Source organism: Lissotriton vulgaris, unplaced genomic scaffold, assembly GCF_964263255.1.
Source record: "Lissotriton vulgaris unplaced genomic scaffold, aLisVul1.2 SCAFFOLD_831, whole genome shotgun sequence".
NCBI lineage: Eukaryota > Metazoa > Chordata > Amphibia > Caudata > Salamandridae > Lissotriton > Lissotriton vulgaris.
Window position 1 is genome coordinate 73,884 of NW_028244772.1, and position 27,383 is coordinate 101,266.

The 27,383-nt window shown below is 43.3% G+C and overlaps 3 protein-coding genes and 1 pseudogene across 3 annotated transcripts; 2 read left to right on the forward strand and 2 right to left on the reverse strand.

Moving 5' to 3' along the window:
* Nucleotides 1–7,036: 7,036 nt before the first annotated feature.
* Nucleotides 7,037–10,004, reverse strand: LOC147666746 (uncharacterized). The gene is given in 2 exon segments (XM_086948905.1): nt 7,037–9,343; nt 9,345–10,004. Coding segments are annotated over 2 exon segments (2,967 nt in total).
* A 321-nt stretch (nt 10,005–10,325) lies between these two features.
* LOC147666747 (uncharacterized) lies at nt 10,326–12,004 on the reverse strand (annotated as a pseudogene).
* A 5,440-nt stretch (nt 12,005–17,444) lies between these two features.
* Nucleotides 17,445–18,716, forward strand: LOC147666748 (uncharacterized). Its single transcript, XM_086948904.1, has one exon. It carries the CDS (start codon nt 17,445–17,447, stop codon nt 18,714–18,716), a length of 1,272 nt encoding a protein of 423 aa, XP_086805030.1.
* A 2,250-nt stretch (nt 18,717–20,966) lies between these two features.
* LOC147666749 (uncharacterized) lies at nt 20,967–26,661 on the forward strand. Its single transcript, XM_086948906.1, has 3 exons — nt 20,967–21,012; nt 25,037–26,115; nt 26,179–26,661. The coding sequence occupies exons 1-3, from the start codon at nt 20,967–20,969 to the stop codon at nt 26,659–26,661; spliced, it is 1,608 nt and encodes a 535-aa protein (XP_086805032.1).
* Nucleotides 26,662–27,383: the final 722 nt, after the last annotated feature.

Genomic DNA, 27,383 nt, shown 5'->3' on the forward strand with positions numbered 1-27,383 from the left:
GTTACCTTGAACCAACTGTACAAAGGGGTGCTGTGGCTTTGCTGGCAGCAAACGCACCTCAGTGAGGGCATTAGCTCAAGGCAAGCGGCAAAGCATGTACCTACAAGCTGTCCCTAGGCTAAACCCTTGTAGGTGATGGTTGTTGAAGTTCTGGTCCACCTAGAAGGGGGAAAAGAGAGAGAGTGTGCCTACAACCTGTCCCTGTTCTAAACATTCATGGCAAAGTGAGGAGATACAAAACGAGAGGCAGGTTACCTTGAACCAACTGTACAAAGGGGTGCTGTGGCTTTGCTGGCAGCAAACGCACCTCAGTGAGGGCATTAGCTCAAGGCAAGCGGCAAAGCATGTACCTACAGCTGTCCCTAGGCTAAACATGTGTTGTGGATAGTTGTCGAAGTTCTGGTCCACCTAGAATGGGAAAAAGAGAGAGAGTGTGCCTACAACCTGTCCCTGTTCTAAACATTCATGGCAAAGTGAGGAGATACAAAACGAGAGGCAGGTTACCTTGAACCAACTGTACAAAGGGGTGCTGTGGCTTTGCTGGCAGCAAACGCACCTCAGTGAGGGCATTAGCTCAAGGCAAGCGGCAAAGCATGTACCTACAGCTGTCCCTAGGCTAAACATGTGTTGTGGATAGTTGTCGAAGTTCTGGTCCACCTAGAATGGGAAAAAGAGAGAGAGTGTGCCTACAACCTGTGCCTGTTCTAAACATTCATGGCAAAGTGAGGAGATACAAAACGAGAGGCAGGTTACCTTGAACCAACTGTACAAAGGGGTGCTGTGGCTCTGCTGGCAGCAAACGCACCTCAGTGAGGGCATTAGCTCAAGGCAAGCTGCCATAAACTTACAAGCTGTCCCTAAGCTAAACGTGTACTTGACTATTGTTGAAGTTCCTGGTCCACCTAGGAAGGAAAAAAGGAAATGTCTATAACCTGACCCTATGCTCCTCTTATTGTAAGAGTTAGAACTAGATCCGGATTCCTAGAGCGCATACCAAGATGCTTCCCGGGAGGTCCACAGATTTGGTATACCTTCTAGTCACCGACTTACCTGAATGATGTTTCTTTGGCAACATCCAACAGTCTTTCCAGCGTGACGTGATTGTTCATCTTCTTCACCTTCATCACAGTGTTCTCGTGAGTACGGTTTCCACCTTGTGAAGAAAAAACATAATTTAATGATTAAGTACTAAAAGTCACACATCCCCAAATCACACCCATCCATTTATTTGCCCATTTACTATACAGAGTTGGATTGAAAGTAGCAATTTCAGAGGCAGAGCATTCTATCAGAAACTCTCATGCAGAACACAGTTAGTGAAACCATGTAGAGCTAAACCAAGGGCAATAAAATCACTTCCAAAAAGACATTGGTCACCCTAGCTCACCCCCAAATCAAACGCGACTGATTTTCCACTGGTTTATATCCACACACTTGTCAGACAAGACAGTATGCTTCTCTGTATCCTTTTCTGATAAGTTAGACTGCTATTTATTATGCAGGGTATAGCAGTTCCATTCACTCTGCACTGTCCGCAAGGTCACGCAAGGCTAAGCTCATTGTTTATCCAAGCTGAGATCAAAAGATAGTCACAGAACAGGACGCTGCTTCTAGAATAACTACCGATCTGACCATCCCCCTGACAACATGATACCAAGAGGCCAATGCTTGCTGGAGGTTCATCAAACAAGCCATGCAGCTAGAGGCCTGTGCATGATGTCAGATATCCATGTCATGTCATGTTATCCCAGAAGGGTATTCTGGAGCTGAACCAGGAAATATTTAGGCCAGAGTAGGTGCTAGATCAAGAGCCAGGTCTTCACTTTCTAGTGGAATTCAAGCACGGAGGTGGTGACTCTGATGCACAGGGGGAGCTCATCCCTGGCTTTAGGAGGGAGGAGAGCGCATGACTGCCAGATATGCTTCTGTATATGTAGGGGTGTGTGTGAGTCAAATACCAAGGTTCACAAACACATAATAAGGAGTCGGGCCAAAAACTGAATTTCTAATGAGCGACTAAGAGTGGAAAACTGCAAAAGATAATAGTGAGTAAAAGACACAGAGAGAGCACCAAGGCTGTTTAGGCCACTATAGGTAGATGACAGTTGGAGAAATGAGCTGGTTAATTAGTGTGGTGCATGACTTACCTTGAGACTGTCTTTACCTGTGAATATGCCATCAGATACCCAAACAACGCCATCCCCTTTCACAGGTGGCCCAAGAACAACACTCTACCAGCACTCTAAGAACTCTAAAATGCCTCTAGGCTCCCTCCACACAATTCTAACCTATACTTGTTAAAAGAAATGCTTTACAACTCCATCAGGGGCTGCAAGGACTATATAAATGCAAACCTTTTTCCCTCTTCTATCTCTCAGCTATTCTCCTCAATCAAAATAACTGACTAATATCCACCACTTAAATTACTTTCATATTTTACTATACTAATTATCCACTAATCCTTTATAGTTTCTGGAGTAGCGTGCTACTCGCCAAAAGAACACTGCAACACCCCATATGGGGTAACAAGTGTTATATTATTGTAAACCTTTTTCCCTCTTCCGTCCCTTCGCCAACCTTCTGAATCGAAATAACTGACTAACATATCCACCACTCAAATCACTTTCACATTTCACTATACTAAATTCACCACTAATCATTTCTGGGTTCTGGAGTAGCATGCTACTCACTGAAAAAGCGATTTGACGCCTGGTCAGGGATAGTAAGCGCTAAATAAGTGCATCATCACAGTAGAGGTTAACATTACAATCAAATTCAGTCACCAGTATTAAACGTATTATCAGCTATTAAAAACTAACAGTGAAAATATATGTAAATACCTATTTCGCAATTAGCAGAAGAAAAATAAGTCATGTTGGTAATATAAGCATCGATGTAAAATTCATTCCCTGAAAGTCTCGGGAAGATTTGTCAAGCGGGGGCCAAGAAAAAAGTGAATGGACATTTGATATCATGTGAAGCAAAATACAGCTCGAAAAGGCGGAGATTGGCAGGAACAAACCTGGTATACAAATCTGGAGAGAACAGATCAAGCTGCAACTCAACGTTTGCTGTCAAACAGGAGGGTGAAGCAAAATATACTGCCATAATCTGGACTCCCCAAAATTTGAGAAAGTGATCCATACCCATAAAAAGAGTAAAAAGTACCATTTAGTAAATAGTGTGTAAACCTTCAGATGAACAAAAGCTTAAAGCCTTACAGAACTTTACCCCAGTATGATAAGCAGGCCTATACGATAACTCTCAGCAAGTATAACCTTACCTATTATTACAAAACCAACCACAGTCACATTTGTCACCCTCCCCCTAGAAACACTGGTCAAGAAACAAAATCAAGCGTCATCGCCAGGGAGCGTGGCTAGGAAAGGGAGCGTGGCAAGGACAGGGAGCGTGGCAAGGACGGTAGCCACGATGGCCGTGTGTCGTACAGGTACACAGCTGTGCTCGACATTGACCTCTCAACGTGATGTCTGGGCAGTGCAGATGGCAGAAATGCAGGGTTTAATTTGTAAAAAATAAGTGCCTCGGCCCTCATCAGGAGGTCACTGCAGCAGGCATCACACATTGACGCTGCCAATGATAGTACCAACACAACTACTAACCATCGCACTCCTACAAGTGTGACAATTCAGATTATTCCAGGCTCCAAAAGCTATGAGAAGTGCTTGTGTGGCAGGCATCAGTCATTTTGAATGAATATGAAATTAATAAGCTACTGTTGTTGTGCTCATTGTTAAATTAGGCAAAGAGCACCACCATGTGCCAGACTGACATAACTGCCGGTGCTGACGGATACCGGCTCAAGTTAAGCACTACAAAAATAAGGCGTTTCAGTAAGCGGAAACAAGCACAGTACGGGGAGGCCTGGTCATGTCAGGAGCCAGATATGAGGATGTGGCTGCCTTCATGACATGCCCACCCTCCCCAGAGTCCAGCAGGCGTTCACACTCTCAGTCCATGAACCTCAAATGTAGTTGCTCCACCTAAACTACATGCCTGGGACCTGGATGTGTTCCGGATCACTGAGGCATATGGCAGAACCCTGGGCCTGGTGGAGAGGTGACATGGGGCTGTAGGGCCTCTCTAATTATACTTGCGGAGAGGTGAGGTGCACCAACCTCCCCACCTGCTACTGCCTCCAATAGACTCCCATGCCCCCCTGTGCTACCCGTCTTGCAGCCCTCAGTTTCCGAGCACTGGGATTAGACGTGGGGGACCCATAGCTTGGAGCATAGGAGCAGTGCTTTAAATAGCTAAATAGCGCCCCAATCGCCCTGAAAACACTAAGATCTCAGACACCTCCTCACACTTGATATATATATATATGGTGAGGGATAGAGGGACGGAAGGGATAGTTGGGAAGGTAACACTCTGTTCCAGACCTGGTGGTAGGGAGGGAGGGATGGATGGAAGGGAGGGAGTGAGGGATAGAGGGACGGAAGGGATAGGTGGGAAGGTAACACTCTGTTCCAGACCTGGTGGGAGGGAGGGAGGGATGGAAGGGAGGGAGGGAGGGATAGAAGGAAGGGAGGGAGGGAGGGATGGAAGGGAGGGAGTGAGGGATAGAGGGACGGAAGGGATAGGTGGGAAGGTAACACTCTGTTCCAGACCTGGTGGGAGGGAGGGATGGAAGGGAGGGAGTGAAAGATTGTAGTGTAGTTCCTATTATCCCAATAGGCTCTGCGCATTGGAATAATACCTTCAATAGTATAGACCTAGGGCAGAGGTTAACTAGGTCTCCTACTGACGATATTAGACTTAAAGTTTTGTGTTTGCCAGCTAGCTCAGAGTTCACTAGAAACTTTCTCGAATAGGCAAGGAGGGTTTTAACCTCCCTGGATAGACAAGAAGGGATTTAGTTTCTGAAAACCATAGAACATGACAACTTTGCTCTCCCCTAATCAAGAGTGTATCTCTAGAGTCGTGTGAAAACAAAAGACAACTTATGTTACTCAGTCAGTACGTGCATTCTTAGTTTCACCAGATTGTAGAGAAAAGGAAGAGACGGGCGTGTTCAATAAAAGATGGTATTTATTGATCAGTCTCTTTTCTCGTACAAGAGAAATGGATCGCTACTATTGTAATACTTAGAGTTAAGTAAAGTCCATATAGTAAAAGCAGAATTATAAAGTAATACTGTAAAAGCATTGATATGGTTTCTAAGCCATATGATGTTTTAAAATGGATAAAATAGATACATACATATATACATTGGCTAATCGTACTCAACTGGTGCTTCTAACCACGCCTACCCCAGTGTACCTGACCTAAGCCTAATACGTGGGCGGGAGTAGATAAGTAACAGTTTAAGTTAAGTTTGTTTTGCCAAGGGACTGACTCAAGAATTCTCTGTAAGGGGTTATTCAGTTCTGTACCTGAGTTCTAGAATGGTGGAGGGCTGGTATCTCGTATCCCAGGTCTCGATATTCCAGCTGCCTGCGAGGGCTGCTTGGAAACGCCGGAGCTGGATTTCTCGGCAGGAGAAAGGCAGCGTCTCTCTCTCAGCGCGTCAGGAAGGCGGGGCAGCGCCTGTGGGCTTCGCTCTCTGCTGGGCTCCTCGGCAAGTCTCGCTGCTCCAATCTCGTCACCACCGCGTGTGTTTGCTTAAGGCAATGTCGGTAATATTTATACCTGAAAGGTGCCGAGATTGACGTAAGGATGGACATATATACGTCAATAAGGATGTCATACGAACGGGTTCGTTCGCACATTCTTTACTGAAGTTCTCGGTGAAATCAAAACAATGGCTACGGGAAAATCCCAGGTCGCGGTAGGTTTGATTTGTTTTGAGAACTCCGTATGCCTTATCAGGGGCTGGAGGAATAGTGCTTGCCTAATTAGATGGCATGCGTTATGACCTAATCATATAACGCGCTTCTGTCCTGTGGTGTGGCTCAATCAGATAGCGGTTTTTGCACCGTTGGATGGCTGCTAGTTAATTATTAACCAAACCAGGGTCAGGAGTAGGGGGATCGATACAGTACCTATAGAAATACATCACACCCACTCCACGTAGACTATGGCCATATTTACAAATCTAGGCATAGTAAAAAAACTAGTAGTGTTCGTGTATACCGTACCACCCCAAAATACATTCATATGCATTCTGAAATTTGGAATTATGAAATATACGAAACACAATTACATGTACTATATGCACTCAAGCAGTATAATAATGCTAAACATATAACACATATTATAAATCAGCATGAATAAAAAATGCGAAATTTACACATGAAATGGCTCTTAATACAGAAGAAAAAATTCGAGACCATTCCATCACAAAATATAACATACTTATGAACATGCTACAGGGTAGCTAATGTCTCTAGAGTACCTAAGAATAGAAAGTTAGTTTTCTAAGAATAGTTCTACCTTAAGCAGAAGATAAGTGTTCCAAAAAAATTTGTAAATATTATTGGATTTGAAAAGGGTTCCCGCTGTCTGAAAAGAATGGTGAGTAAAATTTCCATATCGCTTTATTTTCAAAGTTGAAGGACAAATTCAGGGTGTGGGGAACGCCGTGTGCTAGTTTGCTCAAAGTCATTCTTTCTGTTCTGGTGAAAACATCATATCATTTAGACTTTCGAAAAAACTGTCAACTGCTTCTTGCGAAAGTTCCATTAACTCGGAAAAAGTTGTTACCATGCATTCATGAGCATGATTGCCTTCATTGATGGTTTGATCAGCATAGCTGACAGAAGGTCGAACCTGATCGATGCTGCTTTCATCTTGTACTTCACTACCCCTCAATCGTAGTGGTGAAGTCTCCACGAATGCCGTCATCAGGATAGGTAGCCGCTGGGGGCAGCACAATGCATGAGCCGTTACCGGACCCAACAAGGTTTCTGCGTCCAATGGCACATCCGATTGTAGTGTCAAACAGGTGTCCAACATGCATTCTTCGCCGCATAGCAAGCACCTTAATACAGGCATAACACAACGTTGCCACATTGGTCTAAATGAAAGAAACCAAGTCATGTTCAAGTCCCGTAGCCGTGCTAGTCCAAGGACTCTAGTTATGCGGTCCCGGTAGCCAATGGCTAGAATCGTTTCTTCCCTTGTCGCAGGTGTTTTGTCTGTGACATGGTTTGCCATAGCGAAATAACAGGATCAAAAATAGGATGCCTGCCACCAGTCCCAAAAGGAGAGGAAGTCCGCCAAAGATGGAATGGACAAAGTCTGGAAAAATACCCAGGATGGCTTTGAATGGGGTTAAGGCTCCCGAAAACACTGTCTTAAATACACTTGAGACACCACTGGTATCAGAAATGTTTAAGATTTCGTTCAGTAATTCTGCGAAATGTATGGGGGAATTAGTTGATAACAATGAATGAATCTCTGCCGTTGTCCTTGCAACTTGGAGATCATACGTTTCTTTTGATGACGTTAGCCTGGTCGGCGTCTGTAGGAGCACTGTCTTCATTCTGCTTAAAGTATCAATTCGAATAGAAGCAATTTTCAAGTTGGGCCATAACCTTGCCTCCCTGTCTGGGGAATCGCTGGGGAACAATACCCGTTCACAGCACATGACCTTCGTAGTCACAGTTATGAGATAAGGTTTTCCGGGCAGCAAACTACAACATCTGCGATCTACTATTAGAATGTAACTCCCGTTCGAAAGTCTCCTAAAAAATGGTTCTATTTGTGTTGCAGGTGTGCCTAGCTGGTGACATGAAAGGTTATTTGAGGTCCCTTCACAGGCTCCATGCAAACTAATACCCTGACACAGAAGTGTACCGCTTAATGACCTCGCGCAATTATTGCCACTAAGAAACACTTTCTGGCCTTTATTACTGACACAAGCATGTGTATAGGGTAAGTTCCATGTTGACTTAATGTACCCTTTACCCAACCTTTCATACTGGCCTGCCTGTATATATTTTTGGCAGTACTGAAACCTGAAAGTAGATATCGGAATATTTATTATCCCATGTATTATCCATTCAATGACAGGTCGTTCTGACATTGTCAATGGTAATCTTTCGAGTTTTTCAATGCTCAGGATTGTATAATCAGCACCCTTCTGCGCCATACTGATTTGTTTATCAGTAAGGTTAAAGATATTAAATAATGACGTTGTGTTGATTAAACGCCAAGGCACATAGCCTGAACGCAGGTTTTGTAACGTCCAGCCAAGCTGTACAATAGAACGCAATTGGGACTGACCGTGTTGTAACAACAGTAAGTTTTGCGATATTATATCGATTGCTGAAGACACAATGCTGTCCAAAGAATATATTCTGGAAGACAGAGTCATTAACCCATTGTCCACAACAGAAAGCGATTTTTCCAAATTAATACGGTCAATTTCCCGTATTTTCTCTGCTGTCTCAATTTGAGCTTCTTTCCAGGCTTCGTTATAAGCTGCATATATAGAGGCCGCTATGAAATGTTTTTGACGCTGTTTGCGTGGTCCCATGATGAAATCAAGCAAGTCAGCACCTTCTGTAAGTAAAGTTAGGTGTTGCTTAATTTCTGCCAGTGTGGATGTTTGTAGCCATTGAAGGCAGAGCTTGCCCACACTGTAAGTGGTTATTATCCCTGGATGTTGTCTTTGGGAATATCTAGGGTCTGGCCTGGTCAATGTGAACCCCTGTATTTTGTTCAGGAATCTGTCTTGACAGTTATTTGTATCTGTGGGCCAGATCAACCATTGTTTCCATTCAGGATGTGTTCTGTTTTGGTTTAATATATGGTTTACGTCTATCTCAACATCTATAGAGCTATTACTATTCACTGTTGGCTTTGGAATAGACGGTTTGTTTAAATCTTTGATTTTGGCTAAGCCAAGACAGGTAGTTTGTTGAATAGTGTCATTCAAAAATATAATTTGTTCTGGGATATTGTTCCAAAAATCAAAACCAAATGTATTCATTTGCTCAAAAAATGAATCAGAATATATCAATTTTGTGTTTGTAAGCATGGTCTTTGTACCTGTCTTATTTGACAATTTGAAATACAATGTTTCTGCATTACTTGTGTTAAACCCTGAAAAGTATGAATATTTATCATAAAATGTTTTCGAGCTACCTTTTGGAGGAGTAGCACAATGTTCCCATTGGTTATAATTTAAAACATTTCTAGGTTGTGCAGATTTATGTAGATAATGGTTACCATAGTGGTTGTAGCAGAACATCTCATCATAGATAGACGAACCCTGCAAATAATCATGTTCTGTAAATTTAGCAGACATCACAAGATCAGACATCATATCATTAATACTTTCAAAGTCCCAATCATCAGCAAATGTGCTTGGTTTTACAAAGTCACTCAATGAGATCTTAAATTGGTGTAGATACTTCAGGATTTCAACCGGACCCTAAGATTTCATAATCAGTATTGTCCCATGCTACCCCGCCGGGGATAGGGTTGGCTGTAAGGTTGACTGAAGAAAGTTCTCTTTTCTCGACGTGTGAAGATGTGTGTGGTTTAAGGACCAAGTTGATTTTCTGGCTTGCTGTGTCCATTTTAGCATATTTTCCCTCAATGAAATGTCCCAAGCATAGTACCATGATGAACCAAAGTATGAGGACAAATGCACCTAAGGCCACCCAAAATTCAATCCATGGAGAAATCAGATAGGTTTCTTTCAGCTGTTGAAAAAGTTCCTTAGTTTTATCTTTAAAAGTTTTTGTTGATGGCTGTTTCTTAGATTCACTCAGATCTTCAGAGAAATCATCGAAGTTGATGAAGTAGCCGGATGCCGTTCTGTCAATTGTTCCAATTGCTTCTGGATTACTTCTTGTTCTAGAAGTTTCATTTGTTACTTCATCGTAGGTTGGTGTGTCTCGACTAAATGTTTTTATTTGGGTTTTTAGAGGTTTAAGTTCCATTGCTTTGTTGCATAGTCCTTGTTGATTTACTGTAGAGTTTTCGAATGTTATCAGTCTCTCAGTTTGAACCTCTGTATTTGTAGCAAACGTTGGTGTTCTGCTACTTCTTGGGAGTCCACTTGGCCTACTATTTGTTATCGGCCACATGATTGTGGTTTTACCAGGTCGATGGATACAACTCTGTTCTCCTTTTTACCAGCAAGGGGCGGTAGTACTACTGATCTTGTCCCGTTGACAGACAGGACAGGAACTGCTTTTCTGTAAGAAGGCCCAAATTCCTTCTTTACCGCGATCTTCTCTCTGACTAGCTCCCTGACTTTTGGAATCCAGACAGGCCTTGCTGGGACAGGTGGTTTTTCTTCAGTGGTTGTTGGCTGTTGTTTCAACTTTATGTTGCTCAGGTCTTTCCTTGTTTCATTTAAGTCCTGCAAAATAGCCAAACGATCTTTGATATCAAAGCTTTTGTCTTTAACCACTGAAGTCTGACTATCAAGATCTTGGATCATCATTCTAGTCCCAAACAATAGTTCGTACGGACTGAATCCTCTCAGAGAATCTCTTGGCAGGTTATTTAGACTACGTTGGACACTTATTAGATGTTTGACCCACCCAGCTCCTGAACCTAATACCTTTGCTGTTATAGATTGCTTTATGTCACGTTTTTTTCTTTCTATGATTCCGTTTCCCTCAGGATGAAATGGACAAGAGTACCGCAATGCAATGCCCATGCTGGTCATGGCCTCCTTATAAGCCCGAGAGCTAAAAGCAGGACCCTGGTCAGAATGTAGCATGCCAATTGCGTATGTGCCGATAAAGACTCGCAAATCTTTTATAACAGTTCTGGCGTCAGCCGGTCGCTGGGGCCACATCCATATGAATCTCGTACATGAATCCACTGCGACCAAGATATATTTATAGTTACCATCCCTTTGTAAGGGACCACAGTGGTCCAGATAAACACAGGCTAATGGTTTGTCTGAGATTAGAAGGGGCGTCTGCGCTGGTCGTCTCACTGTTGATACCTTCATTCTTTGACATATTTCACATTCTAGAACATAGTTCCTTGTCTGTCTTCTCATTTGAGGCCACCAGTATCTCTGCTTTAATAATGATACTGTGGCTGAAACGCCAGCATGTACAGAAGCAAGCCCTTCGTGTGCCGCTATGATGAGTCCTAACCTATGTTCCATGTTTGGAATTGCCCTATCCCCCACTCCAGGGATTCGAGCAAACGGAACATTATTTGCATCAGTTATGTATGAGTACTTTACTGGAAAGCCTTTCGGGAGTGTTTCTATCGCTTTTTTTACTGTAGCGCTGACAGCCTGTAATATTTCGCTGTCTATTTTTGTTTTTGACCGGGTGATGGCAGCTACGGAAGCCGTTTGTACAGCTGCCTTCGCGGCCTCATCAGCCAATTAATTCCCTGCAACGTGAACGCCATCACGTTGATGACTCAGTGTATGGATCACGTGAGTCTTTTGTAGTTATTTTTGCAAAAGAACTACTTGTTCCCAAAGAATTTTATGCTTGATTGTGCCTCCTTTTGCATCTTTAAAGCCGTTTTGAACCCAGATCTGCAAGTATTCATTATAAGACTGGACGCAGTAATACGAATCACACACTATGAGTGTGGGGAATTCTCGATCGGTATTTTCAAGCGCCATTTTGAATGCTCGTAGTTCTGCTCTTTGAGCTGTGCAATCTCCTAGAGATTGCGTTTTAGTGACCAGTGGTTTAAATTTTCCTTCGTGCCAGCGACCTTTAACGATCGCGCACGCAGCACTGTAAGCTTGTTTACCCCCTACTGCGGGTTGTGCTGATCCGTCTGTATATATTATACAGCCGTAATGTTCTAGAGGTAAAATTTCGGTTGGCAGAGGACATTCGAATTCATATTGGAGAAATTCTTGTGTTTTCAGGTTGGGATCAAATTCGTATACCACGTCTGTTGCTGCAAGAGAATTAGCCCATTGTATCCATCTTGGATGGAGTGCTTTAGCATTCGGAATGCTAGCCTTCGTTACCGCCTCCAGGGCTGGTATCGGTGTTACGATGATTATTCATTTACCTTGTGCTAAGGCTCTTTCTTTTGCTACAGCAGTCTGTACCGCGGTTAGAATTTTTTCCGTTGGGCTGAATTTCATTTCAGCTTTTGTGTACAAGTGTGATTTGTATGCAATTGGTACCCTTTCTCCCTCATTAGAGGTCAGGTATGTGAATCCGCATCTTCCTGGGATGACTCGAATCACAAGGTTGCGTGTGTTGTCACGTGTTTGTAATTTTGTTTTAATTAACATGTCTGTTTGTAAAGATCTCAAAATTTCTGTGTGTTTTTGAGTCCAATTGTTTCTTTTAAAATCTGGTTTTATTAGATCATAAAGGGGTTTGACCCTTTCTGCGTAATTTATAATGTAAGTTCTTCCGAAATTCAGGAAGCCTAGAATTGATTGTAGGTTTTTTAGTGTTCTAGGCGCTTGGATTACAGCACATTTCTCTAGGAAATTGTCAGCCAGGCTTTTGCCTTCACTTGATAGTTCATATCCTAAAAACAGGACTGTTAGATGGGCAATTCTTGACTTTTTAAAGTTGAATTTGTAACCCTCTGCTGCGAACCCAAGTTTATGGTGTTCACTCTCTTCAAGTGAGTATCCAAGTCGTCATCTGTTAGATAGATGTCGTCGACATAAGATAATGCCTCATCATCATAGGTTTGTAGTAACTCTGTTACTCTCGCTGAGAATAATCCTGGGCTGTTCTTGAACCCCTGGGGCAAACGACAGAAATTTTTTTGCGCGCCATTTATTGACAACGCGGTCAAATATCTGCTCTCTGGTGCTATATTCTGACAAAAGAATCCATTAGAGAAGTCTAACGTTGTTTTGTACTTTTTGCGCACTATGTTATTCATTAGTGCAGCACTATGCAAGTTTTGTACTGCAAATGTTTTGCAACATGAGTTAAGGTGTCTGTAGTCCAAAACTAGACGATATGAATTGTCTGGTTTGGAGACAGGAAACAAAGGGTTGTTCATTTGTGAGGTGCAAGTTTCAATCACCCCCTGGTATTCAAGTTGATCTAAGATCTCTTTTACCTGTTTTTTAGCTTCTTGCTTAATTGGGTACTGCCTCTGTGCAGTAGGTTGTGATTTTAACTGGATTTTGTGAGGAGGAGAGTCCTCATCCCATCCCGCATGATTTTTATATAAAGCAGGAGCTTGAGCTACTGCCCACTTTCTTGCAAGTGTATATTTTTTATGTATTGGAATATGATTTGAGAAGGCAGACATAATTATTTCTTCGCCATGAGGGCACTCCCTGACAAACTCTGGTGACCAGTCTTTTTCAGCTAGAAGGATGTCATAGCCCTTGGAGAGATTATCCCAAAATAGACCCCTTATTTTCCTAGTCTTATCCCCCTCTATACGTAATGTTATTTCATATATTTTATGGGGTTTGCTAACTCTGGTATCTGCAGTTTCCACTTGAATGTATTCATTCGTGTCCACTGTCTCCAGATGATTCATAAGGACTTTGCGAGCTATGCTCACTTCTGCTGTGCTGTCTAGCATTGTCTGAGCCCATTCTCCGTTTTTCAGCTGTGTCCTCAGTATTCTCGGCATTGTTGATTACTTTAATACTGGCTACCTTCTTTTTTGGAAATTGTAATTTTTTATTTTGATGAGCAGGCTCCTTGTCTTTGGACTTGACGTGCTCTTCCCTGTGTTCTGATCGTCCTCTTCTTTCCGATTTCTGCGAGGAAGTCTGAAAAGAATGAGAGGGACGTGTATCAATTTCTTGATATCTATCAGGTTTTTTTATATTATCCCTATTTCTAAGGTTGTATTTTTTCCCCAGAGGGCTCCCTCTTGTGAGACCTGCGTCCTTGGTTCGGAGATCTTTCTCTCCGCCGAGGAGACCTTCCTCTGGATTGGAATCTTTTTTCTTTAGGATTGGATTGTTTATTTCCATCCCAGCTCTTTTTTTGAGTGTTTAAATTATTTTTAATAAATACCTTTTCAGGACTTTCAATTAGTTGCGGTTTTACCGGTATTCCACCCAAACTATCTCTTCCTAGTGTGGAAAAGTAAATTTTGCCATGTTCTGTGTCCCTACGTGTTCCACATCCTAAGTTATATGTGCATGATTAATATGCATATGTATCCCCCTATGATCGATTAAAGACGCAATTATAGTTGTGTCCAACTCTAGTATGCCAGTTTCCAGGTCTCGTGAAAGCAACGAATATCAGGTCTATGTAAACCTATGTTGCCACGTTTTACAGTGTGCACGTTAATTCAGTAAAAGTCCCCGTTTCTAGGCCTCAAAAGGGCCCGGACACCAGATTCAGCTCCTGTCTCCTGAACCCACTCCGAGGAGCGATACAGCCCCCACCTGCATCCCTGACCCTTCACTTACTTCCTGCCTCACAGTGCCCGGCTCGGCCTGGCTCTGCCTGCCAGTCTGCCAAGAGTATGTTATGCTTCTAGTTATCAGTCCAGCTCTCCCTCTCTGCATTCCTAAGCTACTGAATCGCATCAATAGTTTCAGTCATAGTCTAGCCTCTCTGTCTCCATGTTAGAGAAATACTGTATTAATATTCATAGAATATTCCTCGCACACACAATATATGTAGAATAATGTATGCACCAGCCTTAGTGTCAAGTAGCCTTTGCCCTGATAACTTTTGGATTCTATCAACATGTTCTCTAAACATCAGATACCAGATATGGTTAGGTACATGTCGCTCTGATTCCGCAGACTTTAGTCTCCTCTTCTAGTGCAGAAGTCATAGCCCCCAGTTCTCCCTGGTAATACGTCATTGCCCGTTTGCGCGCACCACTAGGTCAGAGGTCCCAGCTCGTCAGGTAGCCCCCTCCATGTTTCCCCCCCATTCATGACACTTCTGTGACGTTCATACCACATGTCTATGTACACGCCTCTTGTTACACCCACTTTCTACCTTATCTTTCGCGACTGCTACAAGACACGCCCACTGCTACGCCTACTGTATTGAATATAATGCAATTGTTTTAGTATATATATGTTGTGCACTGTTATGTTTTCTCCATTATTCCACTATTCCCCTGCCCCCGGCAGCTGCCATCCTATTCCCATGCAGGCTGTCCTGTTCCAGTCCTTTATGCCTGATTAAAGCCTGTGACTCAAGATAGCTCAATAAATAAGAGACAAGATTCGAGGTATCTGTTTATATTGTATCCAGTCAAAAATAGATCCGGTAATTAATTATTTATTTACCACATAATGTGGCCCGAACAGGGACTTGCCCTTTCCCCACGCGCCGGAGAAGCCACGCAGGCCCCCTGATCCTCTGCAGCCGTGACGGAACCATACCGTGCACGTGCAGATATTTCTGCTTCAAGTATCCCTCAGGCCCACGGAGGAGACGGAGGTTGCGGTCCAGCATCCAGACGAGGCGGTGGAGGAACGCGGCGAGTCCCGACCAGAGCCCAAGCCGAGAGTACAAGGTCCGAGGTATCCGGAGGCCCACCTGTAACTGAAGTCCGAAGTTCGTCGTCCGTCGTCGTAGCAGTCCAGTCCAGTCCGAGGCCTTCCGTTCTTGCTGCCCGGTGAGTACCGTTGCTGGGGTAGTATCTAGACAGGGTCAATTCATTTGTCTCTGGTCCGTGGGTTTGGGTACGCAAATCCAACACGAAGTGTCCACCTAGGTGGATGCGGGTCCTGACGTGTCTCTTTATGAGACCGGTAAGTTTCGTACTGTTTTAGCAGTGCATCTAGTAACTCTAGTAAGTTCCGTTTCTCGAGAAATTCATGTGTTCTGTTCTCAGTGTTCCAGGTAATATTCTGTCCGAACTGTTATCTTGAATGTTATTCCATGTGTTTTCAATGTCGTGGTATGAATGATTTGTTTTTTCAAGTTATTATTGTGTTTATCGTGTATTGTATTGTGTTCAGATCCAGCCTAAAGTATGCCTCTGTTCTCTAAATTACGTCAGTTAAAAACCAGAAAAGGGCTGCTCGAGGAAGCAGTCCCTGTCCCGCCTAGGGACAGTCCAGGTCATTTTATGTATCACAAGCATGGCTTAAGTGCCATAATATATCTAGATTTATGGTCTGATTATACCAGACATCTCGAAGAGAAATATAGATGGCCTGTATCAGGCACATGGGATGCCGAGTGCATCATGCGAGTAGAAGAAGCATTATGGAAAAAGAAAGCCAGACAGTCCCAGAAAGATGCCATCGAGTTATGGCGCAAAGAATCTCATAAAAGAACCGAAAAAGAATTCAGAAAAATAGAATTAAGTAGAGAATCCTTAGAGAAAGCCCAAGAAAGGGAATTAATCGAAATAGGTGAACGAGTTAAAACAGAACAGTCAGACAGACAGAGAAATGCCCTTGTTAAGGGTATGTATCCTCTTCTTGCCGAGGGCTTGCCAAAAGCAACCCCGGAGGCATCCAGTAATTTCCCGCCACCACTAGTTCCGACTAAGCTACGTCATAAACCGACCGCAGCTGATATTTTTCTCTCGTCCTACTTGGACGATACAGTCCCAGAATATGCAAATCCTGTCCCGCCTGCTCCTGTAAATAATGTAATTCCTGTCCCTCCAGCCACCGGGGCACCCGTTGTAGCACCTGTTACGGTACCCCCGGTCCAGCCTACAGTACATGTACCGACCACATCAGTCACTCTCCCAGCCCGTACAGTACACACCGACGATTCTAGTCAAGGGGCCGCGGGGGAGGTTCTCCTCGTACCCCGCCTCAACACAGACGTATGACGCTACATGAGCTAGCGTTACAGCGTTCACCCAAATTTCATTCAGTTGCAGATATCAAGCGAGCACTTACCGAATGCCGTTACGATTCAGTCCCAGGCGATGATGATATGGTCCTGTATTCATTACGTGTAAGACGGGTGACCGAGTACTTGGACACCCTGCCCAATATGAAGGAATATTTAGACAGAATATATCGTTTTATCCGTACAGGAAGAGATCCAGAAAGTATTGGCGACGTCATGGTTCAAAGAAAAGTCGAGATTCAGCTTATGCTTTTAAAGTTTTTAATTAATTGTTTAATAAGAGAACAAGATTATCCAGAAAAAGATCCAGAAGAAATGAAAGTCCTGACCAAGTGGAGTGACCATATAGCCGAGGGAAGACACAAGACACAGAACAGTATAGAGAGTATGTACAAGAAAATCTGTAAAGAAATAATAAAGTTACATGAGTAACGAGAAGCAACACAAGCAACCGAGAAAGAGAATGACTCTTCTACTGAAGAGGTAGATGACGAGAATCCCTCCAGAATAGCGTATGTAGGTAGAACTAGACTTTCCGACAGACATTCACGTCCAGATTACAAGAAAACTGTTCCTACTCCAGTACCAGAACAATGTTCTCTAGAACAAGTATTCCAGATTACCGATAAAATTCTGAAATCACGAATAGGTTATAGTGAACTTAGTACTATGCATGAACAAGAACTAGCCCGATCAGCAGTCCGATGGACTACTGATTCTACCACTTTTCCAGACGAAATAGTGGCACAAACGTTTCTGAAACTGCCCCCAGCCGAGCAGCGACTGGTGGGTATGTATATGATCCAGCACCTCATCACACTGTATGAGGAACAGCACTCTGATCCAGGTCCGTTGCATGATGTTCTGAACGAGTTACTACAGTACAGATGGAAAGGTCTAGGTACCGATTTAATTAGTGTCATTCTAGAACAGCGCCACAAATATCGAACGTTCCTGAACCCGCATTTTGTTCATGTCTCACCCCCAGAAAGTAAATCATTTTATATAGACAGACAGAATCCGTTACGAGAAGTACACCCAGTTAGGACAACGGGTGGTGATCTAGAACGAGTATTCGTTTACACCCCCATTACAAAGATGGAACTCTTAGAAATGAAAAAGTTAATTCCCTGTCACGACAAAGATCCAGCAGGGTTCCACCGTGAATTAAAAGACATGCTCCGTATGGGAGAATACACATATCCTGATATCATTAAAATGTTAAAGGTCCTGTTGCCTGCGGGCATATATGAGAAACTCAAAGAAAAAGAGTGGGAGGTGGGAGAGAAAAAGATAGATTGGACAGCTCTAGAAGCTGAAGATAACACACGTGTACCCGGTACCGGTCTTGGGGATAAATGTAAAGAATTGCCCGAGTTATTGATACAAGTTTTGCCAAGATTACTAGCCACGAAAAAGGAAGACTGGGATGCTATCTCAGCCTGCAAACAGAAACAAGACGAAGATACTAGTGATTTTTATTCTAGATTCGAGAAATGTTTTATTATTAACAGTGGTTTGAAAACAAGTAGCGAGTCATACCCTCATCTTTTTGTTACTAAACTAGTCGAGAATTCAAGCCCGCAAGTTAAAAATCGAGTTCTGAAAGTCGAAAGTACCTGGCAAGCTAATACTCCGTCACAGATGCTCCAGATGCTCCAGTATCACCAGAATAGAATCAGAGAAGAGCAAGAACACGAAAGGAGACGTATGAAAGACACGAAAATGAAAGTATTAGTTGCACAATCTGTTCCCCAAGACAGTCAGAAGAGGGGTACGAATCAAGCCAGTCATCCTGCAGCTCCCGTTAAAGGGACCTGCAATTACTGTAAACAGCCAGGTCATTTTATAAATGAGTGTGCAGTTCTGAAACACAACATAGCTACTGGTAAGACTAAAGAAAGACCACGTCCGCCTAGACAAGAACAAGTTTCACAGACTTCCCAGTTACCACAGAATGCACAACAGACAGTTACAACACCGCAGCCTATCGCTGCAACACAACACGTTACACAGCAGATGTACCAGTACGCACAGTCCGAGTATCCAGAATATCAGCCTCTTTCATGAAACAGCCTAGAGAGGGAGGTTGGCTTGCCTCTCATCGAGATACCTGTAGATCAAGAGGGTCCCTATGTACACAGTCAAGTATTAGGGAAAGACAGAAAGTTTCTGATTGATACAGGGGCAAGTAGGACTACAATCAGTCATGACGAGGTTCCAGGGGCTCCGCTCTCAGGCTCTAGAAATGTTTCCCTTGGATTTTCAGGAAAGCCAATTGTTAACGAGATTTCGAAACCAGTTACTCTAGAAGTTGGTCCATTGTCCCGAACTACTGATTTTTTACTCACGAAGTCATGTCCAGAAAATTTGTTAGGCATCAAGACATTAAAAGAATTAGGTGCAGTAATTTGCTGCTCCCCAGAAGGAGTACGATTGTTTTTACGTGACTTTAAAGGTCACTATGTATTACGTGATTTTGATCCAAGATTACTGAATGTCCCGCAGCATCTATAAGCACAAGGTCCAACTGATGTTGGTTGTATGCACGTCACACCCCACCGTGTGACTCTGAAACCAGGTATAGTTTTGCCACGAATCAGACAGTACAGATTGCCACCTGAGGCTGTAGCAGCCTTATCCAAAATTATTGACGAGCTCATTGCCCAAGGAGTGGTCGTAGAAACTGACTCCAATGTATGTAATTCTCCTATCATTCCAGTCATGAAATGTACTGATCCAAATGCACCTCCAGTATATCGATTAGTGATTGACCTTCGAGAACTTAATAAATGTATCATTCCTCAGTACCCAGTAGTCCCAGATATTTCTTCCCTATTGACAGCCATTGATTCTGAAGCTACGTTCTTCACAGTTATCGATCTCAAGAATGCATTTTTCAGTGTCCCCATTCATCCAGACAGCCAGTTCCTTTTCGGATTCTGTTTAAATGGAAGGAGCTATAAATTCACACGAGCACCTCAAGGTTTCACAGAAAGTCCTAGCATTTACAGTCAAGCACTCAAGAGACAACTAGACAATATTCACATGCCAACTGACACTGCCCTGCTCCAGTATGTCGATGATCTACTGATCACAGCCCGTTCTGAACGTGATTGCGAGCGTGCGTCACTTACAGTTCTGTATTTCCTAGCCGAGATGGGGCACAAGGTGTCCCCTTCGAAGCTTCAATTCTGTGTCCAGCAAGTGGTCTACTTAGGACACTTACTGTCCAAGAGGGGTAGGCAGTTGACACCTGACCGTATCCAGTTAATAGCATGCCTTCCACAGCCCAAGACCCAGAAGGAGGTACGAGCTTTTATCGGCCTCACTTCTTATTGCAGACAATGGATTCCTCAGTATGCATTTCTAGCCAAGCCACTGATACAGTTAACGACACAGGAGGCAGCCGTATCGACTGTCCTCCCTTGGACATCCGAACATACGCTTGTTTTTAATGAATTAAAGAAAGCTTTATGCCAAGCACCTGTTCTAGCAACACCGAACTACAGTAAGCCTTTTACACTTTTTGTCACAGAACGTGATGGTACTGCATTATCTGTTCTCACACAAGATCAAGCAGGACAATACTAGCCCTGTGCTTATTTTTCTAGCACATTAGATCCAGTAGCCCAGGCTCTGCCTGCGTGCCTCAAGTCAGTTGCAGCCACAGCTCTAGCTATCAGACAAAGTGATTCCATAGTGTTAGGACACTCCCTGACAGTACAAGTTCCACACTCCGTGGAAGTTCTTTTAAACAGAACCCAGACTCAGCACTTGACTATTGCACGTTTAACAGGTTATGAACTGACACTGTTCCAGCCACACATAGAAATCAGACGCTGCAACGTTTTAAATCCTGCAACACTGTTACCGTCAGTTATTTCAAATCCTGCCACACATGACTGTGTGGAAGTTGTTAATACCATGACAAAGCCAAGACAAGACTTGACAGATATTGCGTTACCTGATCCCGACCTGACACTTTATGTGGATGGTTCATGTATGAGAACAAGTACAGGAGAACTAGTAGCCGCGTATGCAGTGACTACTGAAACCGAAGTTATAGAGACACATCGTATTGACACCCTGTCTGCTCAAGCAGCAGAGCTAGTCGCTCTGACCCAAGCCTGCATACGTGCCAAGAACCTGAAAGTAAACATATATACAGATTCACGTTATGCATTCGGAGTCGTACACGACTTCGGAGTGCTCTGGCAAGAGAGAGGTTTCATGACTTCTTATGGAACCAAGATTCAGCATGGTCTCCTCATTCAAGCTCTGTTAGATGCAATACATTTACCGACAGCTATCGCCATTATGAAGTGCAAAGCACATACGAAAGTCACTGATATTATTTCTCAAGGTAACGATCTAGCCGATCGAACAGCCAAGCTTACAGCTCAGACTCCAGGCATTCCAGTTAACACTCCAGAACAGACAACATGTATGACAGTTAAGGACCCTACACAAGATGTCATAGATATCTAGTCACATGCTACTCCCGATGAAATCAAGAAATGGTCCGAACAAGGAGGGGTCCAGACAGATCAAGGATGGTTGACGAAGGGAAAAGCCACATGGTTTCTCCCCGACTCAATGGTTCAAGTCATTATTAATACCGCACATAGTCCTGCACATTTAGGAGAAAAAGCCATGTTAGACAGTATCCAGAACATTTGGTTTAACAAACATTTACGAGCTGCAGCCAAGCAGAAAGTCCGTACCTGTATGATATGTTGTCAGTTCAATCCAGGTAAAAGTGTCCCGGTGGAACAAGGTGGATTCCAACCTCCTGACCACCCTTTTGAAGTCCTCCAGATGGATTATATTCAGATGGAGCGATGTCGAGGTTTCAAGTATGTCCTCGTAGTTGTATGCGCTTTGTCCAGATGGACAGAGGCATATCCAGTCCCAGATTACACAGCTGCGACCACTGCCAAGCAGTTGGTTCGTGAATTCTTTCCCTGCTATGGACTCCCTAGGGTCGTGTATACAGATAACGGCCAGCCATTCTCATCCGAGTTAATGAAACATGTTTCCCTTCTGTTAGGGTACCAGTGGAAGTTCCATTGTGTGCGCCATCCCGAAGCAGCCGGTCTCGTAGAGAGACATAACCAGACATTAAAAATCCGCATTGCCAAAGTTTGTAAAGAGAAAGGTGTAGACTGGCTCGTAGCTCTGCCAGTTGCCCTATTTTATATGCGCATGGTTGCACATTCCAGATCAGGTCTGTCCCCGTATGAGGTCGTATTCGGCTGCCCCCCAAATATGTGGGGTACACCTAGACCCCGCAGTATTACAGATGTTTCCAGTAATATGCTGACAGATTACCTAGCTTCCTTGATGTCTGCCCTACACTCTTGTCGTTCACAGGTTGCCACCGCATTTCCAGACAATACTGAAGTAAAACCGCATGAGGTCATTCCAGGCGACCTCGTCCTGGTGCGGAATTTTGATCGTTCAAGTCCACTGGAGCCCCGTTGGAAGGAGCCACGGATGGTCTTACTAACAACGAGGACCGCCGCCAAGTTGGAGGGCCGCAAGGGATGGGTCCATCTGTCCCACATCAAGAAATTCCATGGATTGAGTGAAAAAACATTTGCCAAGAACATTTCTAAGGACTGCCTAAAAATTGACTCTGAACTCAAGCCTCCCCTGTTAGAGGAAACTCCGCAGCAGGAGTATAAAAAGAAACTCAGGTCTAATAAAATAAGTCAGCCAGTTTAATTGTCTAAGTCCCTCTCGGGTGAAACGGTTAGACAGGTTTCTGACATGTATGAGATAGACCCCCATAGTGAGAGAGTTAGTCAAAACTCTATCAAATGTATCATTGTTCTAAGTTTTCTGCTATTTTTGAGTTTAATGGTTACCTGCACAAGTTATGCATTACATTTATGTTTTCCAATTTCTCATGTAAATAAGTATTCTAATACTACAGTAGAGCACACATTTAGTGATCTGCCTCCTCATGAGCTATCCTATCGTCTTGCTATGCGTAACAATACCTTTATCAGAATGTTACACTATTCACACCAGACCAGCAATGCCACTAATTGTTGGGTGTGTGGTCGACTCCCCCCTTTCCAGACACCGAAGGGAGTTCTACCACTCTTTCCTTATCCGTTTTCACATAATGGTTCGTGTGGAGCATGGTCCACGTTAACGTCATCCTCAACTGATATGTCCCTTCTGAATAGAACATGTTTCCCAGACAAGCAAGGTCTCTCCCATAGAACAGGGTTAGATCTAGAAAATGAAGTATATAATTTAGGTAATTATTCCTCGAATTTCATGGTCCTGAATGTTCAGTCCGATACTACTCCAGATTTGCCTGCTATTTCAGTACTACCAGTCAAAGGCGAATTATGTGTCAGAAAGAATGGTTCCGCACATGTAGGACATAGTGATTGTACTATTATTGTCAAGTATAGTGACAGTGGGAAATCTATTTTCAAAGCCTCACGTCATTCTTATTTTGTTTGTGGTCAGACCGCATATGTTCGTCTGCCCCTCGATTGGGATGGAACATGTTACATTGCCTTCCTACTGCCACCAGTTTTTCTAGCCCCATCTGATTATCATAGAAACACACATCTAGTACACATTAGACATAGAAGGGAGATCGAGTCCCCGATTGTCGATCAAACTGAAACTACTCTAGAACAATATCAAGACTTCAATAAAGGTTTCTTCTTCTTTATAGGCCCTGTCCAGAATAGTAAGTTAATACGTAGGTTAACAAGAACCCTTGAAGCAGTAGTGAATGAGACTACTTCTGCTCTAGGTAACTTAACTGAAGAGCAATCTGCTATGCGTTTTGTCATGCTCCAAAATCGTCTCGTTCTTGACGTCATACTGGCCGATAGAGGAGGAGCATGTAGAGTCATCGGATCTAGTTGCTGCATTTTCATTCCTAATAACGCGCCGTCTGTTTATTCAGCTATAACCAGACTTCATAAAATTGCCCATCAGTTACACCAGAATCCAGGCACCTGGACATGGTCCGGTTGGCTCTGGAGTATAATTTCTGCCTGGGGATGGAAAGTATTGTCATTCCTAGGTATAGCAGTAATGATCATATTCAGTTGCTGCCTCTGTTTACAATGTGGCCCTGCGATTTGCGGCATTTGTGCTACATCCTGTATTCCTAGTCCTAAGTCCCGTTCCAAGACAATTCGAGACGAGCAAATGATGCTATATGAAATGATAGATGGTATCATGAATATTGATGTTTCCTGATGGAAACGTAGTGACAAGGAGGGAATGTGGAAAAGTAAATTTTGCCATGTTCTGTGTCCCTACGTGTTCCACATCCTAAGTTATATGTGCATGATTAATATGCATATGTATCCCCCTATGATCGATTAAAGACGCAATTATAGTTGTGTCCAACTCTAGTATGCCAGTTTCCAGGTCTCGTGAAAGCAACGAATATCAGGTCTATGTAAACCTATGTTGCCACGTTTTACAGTGTGCACGTTAATTCAGTAAAAGTCCCCGTTTCTAGGCCTCAAAAGGGCCCGGACACCAGATTCAGCTCCTGTCTCCTGAACCCACTCCGAGGAGCGATACAGCCCCCACCTGCATCCCTGACCCTTCACTTACTTCCTGCCTCACAGTGCCCGGCTCGGCCTGGCTCTGCCTGCCAGTCTGCCAAGAGTATGTTATGCTTCTAGTTATCAGTCCAGCTCTCCCTCTCTGCATTCCTAAGCTACTGAATCGCATCAATAGTTTCAGTCATAGTCTAGCCTCTCTGTCTCCATGTTAGAGAAATACTGTATTAATATTCATAGAATATTCCTCGCACACACAATATATGTAGAATAATGTATGCACCAGCCTTAGTGTCAAGTAGCCTTTGCCCTGATAACTTTTGGATTCTATCAACATGTTCTCTAAACATCAGATACCAGATATGGTTAGGTACATGTCGCTCTGACTCCGCAGACTTTAGTCTCCTCTTCTAGTGCAGAAGTCATAGCCCCCAGTTCTCCCTGGTAATACGTCATTGCCTGTTTGCGCGCACCACTAGGTCAGAGGTCCCAGCTCCTCAGGTAGCCCCCTCCATGTTTCCGCCCCATTCATGACACTTCTGTGACGTTCATACTACATGTCTATGTACACGCCTCTTGTTACACCCACTTTCTACCTTATCTTTCGCGACTGCTACAAGACACGCCCACTGCTACGCCTACTGTATTGAATATAATGCAATTGTTTTAGTATATATATGTTGTGCACTGTTATGTTTTCTCCATTGTTCCACTATTCCCCTGCCCCCGGCAGCTGCCATCCTATTCCCATGCAGGCTGTCCTGTTCCAGTCCTTTATGCCTGATTAAAGCCTGTGACTCAAGATACCTCGAATCTTGTCTCTTATTTATTGAGCAACTGAACTCGCAGCAGCTGATGCTACCATGCAGGCAGCAGACGAGGGTATAATACTCATCCCGGTCATTAAAAGGAGATCTATAACCCTAAAACTTATAGAAAATGGACTGACACCTAGAGGTGGCACAGTCATATTCGTAATTGAGGCACACGAATATCGGCAGACAGAGGTATACTATTCATGGATACATTTTCCAGCAGCAAATGCTGTGACAAAGTACTTCCACTATTACAAAATAGAGGAACCTCCTAATGAGTACACTCCTTTCGAGGAGGTGGAAGTACCACTCAAATTTCAAGAGCATTTGCTCTTATTTGATGGCGCCCTAAAACATAACAATCACATCACCAGGCTCGGTCCTTTAGGTAGACCAGGAGCAACGTGGCCGGTCCTAGCCGGATACACACCACATCCAGACATCAACGGGATGTCTACAGCAGAGCTGTTAACTCAGCTAAAACAATTATTAAAAATACATAGACAATTAGTACAGTATGTGATGCGGACTTCAACAATTCAGCCAGCGATTAAAATTCCACAGCTGACCCCTAACCAGGGGAACACAAACAAAATTACACCACAGAACATCCAGTCTTGCCTAGGTAAAGTACCGGCTAAACGGGAACAAATACCATTCTGGTTGGCACAAAAAATCACCCAAATAGAGGCGGTGTTTCCTGACACCACCGTGTTAGAAAAACACAGGATTCTGACTATCTGTCTTCCAATGGGAATCGCACCACACATTGAGGACTGTGACACTTGGGGTACAGTCTTTGCTTCTATCTACACAAAAACGCACGGTGTTCCATCCATTTCGGTAATACCAGATGTGCTAAAACAAATTCAAGACGAATACGGTCCAGAACCCGCTTTAACTCTTGGTATGAAATTACTAAAAGACTTCAAGCAGGTCTCGGCTATATTATTAGCCAACATAAAGGGAGAAGCAGCAAACTTGGCGATCCGCCAGAGGTTAAAAGAGACAGATATAGCAGACCAACCAGCTCAAATTGCCAGAATCATAGAAAAATCCTATGAGGAACTAGGTAGAGATAGTTTAGGTGGAATACCAGTAAAACCGCAACTGACTGAAAGTCCTGAAAAAATATTTTTTAATAATAATTCACCAAAAAAGAACTGGGATGGAAACAAACAATCCAATCATAAAGAAAAGAAATTCCAGTCCAGGGGAAGGTCTCCAAGGCGAAGAGATAAATCTCCAAACCAAAGACAAAGGTCACCCCAGAGTGACCCCTCTGGGAAAAGATATAACCTTAGAAATAGGGATAATATAAAAAAGCCTGATAGATATCAAGACATTGATACACGTCCCTCTCAATCTTTTCAGACTTCCTCGCAGAAATCGGAAAGAAGAGGACGATCAGAACAAAGAGAAGAGCACGCCAAGTCCAAAGACAAGGAACCTGCTCAGCTAAAAAAGAAATTACAATTTCCAAAAAAGAAGGTAGCCAGTATCAAGGTAGTTAACAATGCCGAAAATACTGAGGACACAACTGAAAAACGGGGAATGGGCTCAGACAATGCTAGACAGCGCAGCAGAAGTGAGCATAGCTCGCAAAGTCCTTATGAATCATCTAGAGACAGTGGACACGAATGAATATCTTCAAGTGTAAACTACGGACACCAGAGTTAGCAAACCTCACAAAATATACAAAATAACATTACGTATAGAGGGAGATAAGACTAGGAAAATAAGGGGACTATTTTGGGATAATCTCTCCAAGGGCTATGACATCCTTCTAGCTGAAAAAGACTGGCCACCAGAGTTTGTTAGGGAGTGCCCTCATGGCGAAGAAATAATTATGCCTGCCTTCTCGAATCACATCCCGATTCATAAAAAATATACACTTGCTAGAAAGTGGGCAGTAGCTCTAGCTCCTGCTTTATATAAAAATCATGTAGGATGGGATGAGGACTCACCTCCTCACAAAATCCAGTTAAAATCACAACCTGCTGCACAAAGGCAGTACCCAATTAAGCAAGAAGCTAAAAAACAGGTAAAAGAAATACTAGATCAGCTAGAATACCAGGGGGTGATTGAAACTTGCACCTCACAAATGAACAACCCTTTGTTTCCGGTCTCCAAACCAGACAATTCATATAGTCTAGTTTTGGATTACCGACACCTTAACACATGTTGCAAAACTTTTGCAGTGCAAAACTCGCATAGTGCTGCACTAATGAATAATATAGTGCGCAAAAAATACAAAACAACATTAGACATCTCTAATGGATTCTTTTGTCAAAATATAGCACCAGAGAGCAGATATTTAACTGCATTCTCAATAAATGGCACTCAAAAACAATTCTGTCGGTTAG